General features: G+C 49.0%; 1 protein-coding gene across 1 annotated transcript in view; it reads right to left on the bottom strand.

Moving 5' to 3' along the window:
- Window positions 1-1219: 1219 nt before the first annotated feature.
- mical3b (microtubule associated monooxygenase, calponin and LIM domain containing 3b) overlaps window positions 1220-3928 on the bottom strand; it is a gene marked incomplete at both ends in the record, with an annotated part of 43445 nt that continues 40736 nt past the window's right edge. The window contains 4 exon segments of the mRNA XM_080538029.1: window positions 1220-1404; window positions 1924-1997; window positions 2644-2740; window positions 3748-3798. Of these exon segments, the coding sequence (XP_080394155.1) occupies window positions 1220-1404; window positions 1924-1997; window positions 2644-2740; window positions 3748-3798 (407 nt within the window).

The raw sequence follows: 3928 nt of genomic DNA, 5'->3' as shown, positions 1-3928 counted from the left end.
GTTTCCCTTTATATCCTAGGTTTCCCTTTATATCCTAGGTTTCCTCTATCCTAGGCTTCCCTTTATATCCTAGGTTTCTCTTTATATCCTAGGTTTCCCTTTATATCCTAGGTTTCTATATCCTAGGTTTCTCTTTATATCCTAGGTTTCTCTTTATATCCTAGGTTTCCCTTTATATCCTAGGTTTCTATATCCTAGGTTTCTCTTTATATCCTAGGTTTCCCTTTATATCCTAGGTTTCTCTTTATATCCTAGGTTTCCCTTTATATCCTAGGTTTCCCTTTATATCCTAGGTTTCTCTATCCTAGGTTTCCCTTTATATCCTAGGTTTCTCTTTATATCCTAGGTTTCCCTTTATATCCTAGGTTTCTCTATATATCCTAGGTTTCTCTATCCTAGGTTTCCCTTTATATCCTAGGTTTCCCTTTATATCCTAGGTTTCCCTTTATATCCTAGGTTTCCCTTTATAACCTAGGTTTCCCTTTATATGCTAGGTTTTCTATATCCTAGTATTTAATCTAGTTCTTTTTCACTTAATGTTTTCCCCCCCTTAGTATGATAGTATACTAAGTAACTATCACTAAGGAAAAAAACAACAAAAATAATTAAGTGAATTATTTCCTTAGTATTATAGTATGATATAGTATAGTATGATATATTATTATCATACTAAGGAAAAAATAAATAAAGTGAAAAAACGATATTATTATCATACTATGGCAAAAAAAAATCTAATTTTCAGACAAGGAAACATGTGGTTCAAAGTCAGAATTGCTTTATTACAGAAGTTACGAAGTCAAACATACAATTAGAAAGCATTAAAAGGTTGTGGGGTGTGTGCGGAGGACCCCCCAGGCCAGAACATAAACAGCAGCACTCGTTAAATCTGATCCTCCAGACTCCCATGGCACGACCATAGTCGAAGTGATGTCACACGTTTGTCCGTGGGGTGTTCTGTAATAGTAGTAGTTTATAAGAGGAAGGGATGTCACACGGTTGGTTGGCGTGTGAGAGGAAGTGATGATGTCACAGGACTGGTTGGGTCGGCGTGTGACAGGAAGTGATGTCACAGGGCTGGTTGGGTTGGCGTTTGACAGGAAGTGATGTCACAGCTGGTTGGGTTTGGCGTGTCACAGGGCTGGTTGAGTTGGGGTGTGAGAGGAAGTGATGTCACACGGCTGGTTGGGTCGGCGTGTGAGAGGAAGTGATGTCACAGGGCTCAGGCCCAGTGCAGGCCGAGGCCGCGGGACAGCGTGAGGGCCTCCAGGTCCTCGTCCTCCTGACGGCCCCTCACACGCTGCTCCTCCAGGAGACACACCAGGGCGTCACGCTGCTCCACCACCTCCAACATCTCCCCCAGGATCACACGCTCCTCTGACAGCTCTGCCTCCGCCTTCAGGTGGTCTGACACACAGAGAGAGAGAGAGAGAGAGAGGGACAGACAGAGAGAGAAAGAGAAAGAGACAGAGACAGAGACAGAGAGACAGAGAGAGAGACAGAGAGACAGACAGAGAGACAGAGAGAGAGAGAGAGACACAGAGAGACAGAGAGAGAGACAGACAGAGACAGAGAGAGACAGGCAGACACACAGAGAGAGATAGACAGACAGACAGAGATACAGAGATACAGAGAGAGACAGACACACAAACAAAGAAAGACAGACACAAAGAGAGAGACATAAAGAGAGACAGAGAGACAGACAGAGAGAGAGAAGAGATGATTGTTAGATAAAAATGGAACCAGAAACAACTCTTTTCTGATTACTGGTCCATTGTGATTAAAGAAAGACAAGCTTGGCTTGTTGATGAGAAATTACTTTCAGATACAGATGGAGACTACGTGCGTTCGTGTGTGTATGTGTGTGTGTGTGTGTGTGTGTGAGAGATTCTGTGTGTGTGTGTTTGTGTGTGTGTGTGTGTGTACCATCCACTGCCATCCTCTCTCGGAGTTCCTGCTGCAGGCGGCCCTGTCTGTCCTCCAACTCCAGCTCCCGAGCACTAGGGGGAGACAGAGAGTCAGTCTGAGCACTAGGGGGAGACAGAGAGTCAGTCTGAGCACTAGGGGGAGACAGAGAGTCAGTCTGAGCACTAGGGGGAGACAGAGAGTCAGTCTGAGCACTAGGGGGAGACAGAGAGTCAGTCTGAGCACTAGGGGGAGACAGAGAGTCAGTCTGAGCACTAGGGGGAGACAGAGAGTCAGTCTGAGCACTAGGGGGAGACAGAGAGTCAGTCTGAGCACTAGGGGAAGGCAGAGGACCATGACCAAACTCAGCACACAGGCGTCCCTATCGTCCCCAATCTGACCTTTCACCCCTAACCCCTGAACCCTTATTGACTCGTGTGAAGGAGTGGCTTTTCACAACCAGCATCTTGGTAAATAAAACACATCCCAGAAGACAGATGATGTCAAACATACACAGAGGTCATACTGACAAGGTCACGAGAGGCCAAAGGTCATGAGGTCAGGGGTCATACAAAATAATAATAAATAAGTAAATAAATCTTTTTTCACGACGACTGCCAATGGCCCCTGGCCTGAGCTAGATTACTCTTCCTCTTCCTCTTGAAATAAGGCGTCTGCTAAATGCCAAAAATGTAAATGTAAAACTCATCATGATCATGAGAGGTCAAAGGTCATACTCACAAGATCATGAGCTCAGACTCGTAGCGCACGAGGGAGTTCTTCTGCTGCACCAGTTTAAACCAGTGCTGCATCAGAGCATCATCCTGTCTGCCCATACCTACAGAGAGTGAGATGGAGGGAGAGATGGAGGGAGGGGGAGGAGGGGAGAGATGGAGGGAAGAGGAGGGGAGAGATGGAGGGAAGAGGAGGGGAGAGATGGAGGGAGGAGGGGAGAAATGGAGGGAGGAGGTGGGGAGAGATGGAGGGAGGAGGGGAGAGATGGAGGGAGGATGGAGAGAGATGGAGGGAGGAGGGGAGGGATGGAGGGAGGAGGGGAGGGATGGAGGGAGGAGGGGAGGGATGGAGGGAGGATGGAGAGAGATGGAGGGAGGAGGGGAGGGATGGAGGGAGGAGGGGAGGGATGGAGGGAGGAGGGGAGAGATGGAGGGAGAAGGGGAGATGGAGGGAGGAGGGGAGGGATAGAGGGAGGAGGGGAGAGATGGAGGGAGAGAGATGGAGAGAGAAGGGAGAGAGATGGAGGGAGGAGGAGGGGAGAGATGGAGGGAGGAGGGAGTGAGATGGAGGGAGGAGGGGAGAGATGGAGGGAGGAGGGGAGAGATGGAGGAGGAGGGGAGAGATGGAGGGAGGAGGGAGAGAGATGGAGGGAGGAGGGGAGAGATGGAGGGAGGAGGGGAGAGAGATGGAGGGAGGAGGAGGGGAGAGATGGAGGGAGGAGGGGAGAGATGGAGATGGAGGGAGAGAGATGGAGGGAGGAGGAGGGGAGAGATGGAGGGAGGAGGGGAGAGATGGAGATGGAGGGAGAGAGATGGAGGGAGGAGGAGGGGAGAGATGGAGGGAGGAGGAGGGGAGAGATGGAGGGAGGAAGGGAGAGAGATGGGGGGAGGAGGGAAGTGGGAAGAGATACAATTGTCAAATCATTCCTATCATATTATATACATTATATATTTTTTATCTGAAATAAGGGGGGGGGATATTCGAACACTTTCCTCAGCAGCGCTGACAAGCCTGCTAAAAATCATTTGGGTTAGTTAAGAGACTATGGAGGGACACATGAGTGTGTGGACTATGTACGGGACTGGAGAGAAGGTGAAGTGAAGCTCCTACCTCCCAGGTGAACGCCCAGCTCCTCACTGTCACCTGACTCTCCCCAGTAGTCTGGAAGACAACACACCACCATCACCACAGGAACACACACACACACACACACACACACACACACACACACACACACAGAGTCTCCCCAGTAGTCTGGAAGACAACACACCAGACCAATGACCACAGGAAC

The sequence above is a fragment of the Nansenia antarctica genome (assembly GCF_963989245.1).
Source record: "Nansenia antarctica genome assembly, chromosome: 8".
Lineage (NCBI taxonomy): Eukaryota > Metazoa > Chordata > Actinopteri > Argentiniformes > Microstomatidae > Nansenia > Nansenia antarctica.
Note: the sequence above shows the minus strand (reverse complement) of the source record. Positions and strands in the feature narration are given on the sequence as shown.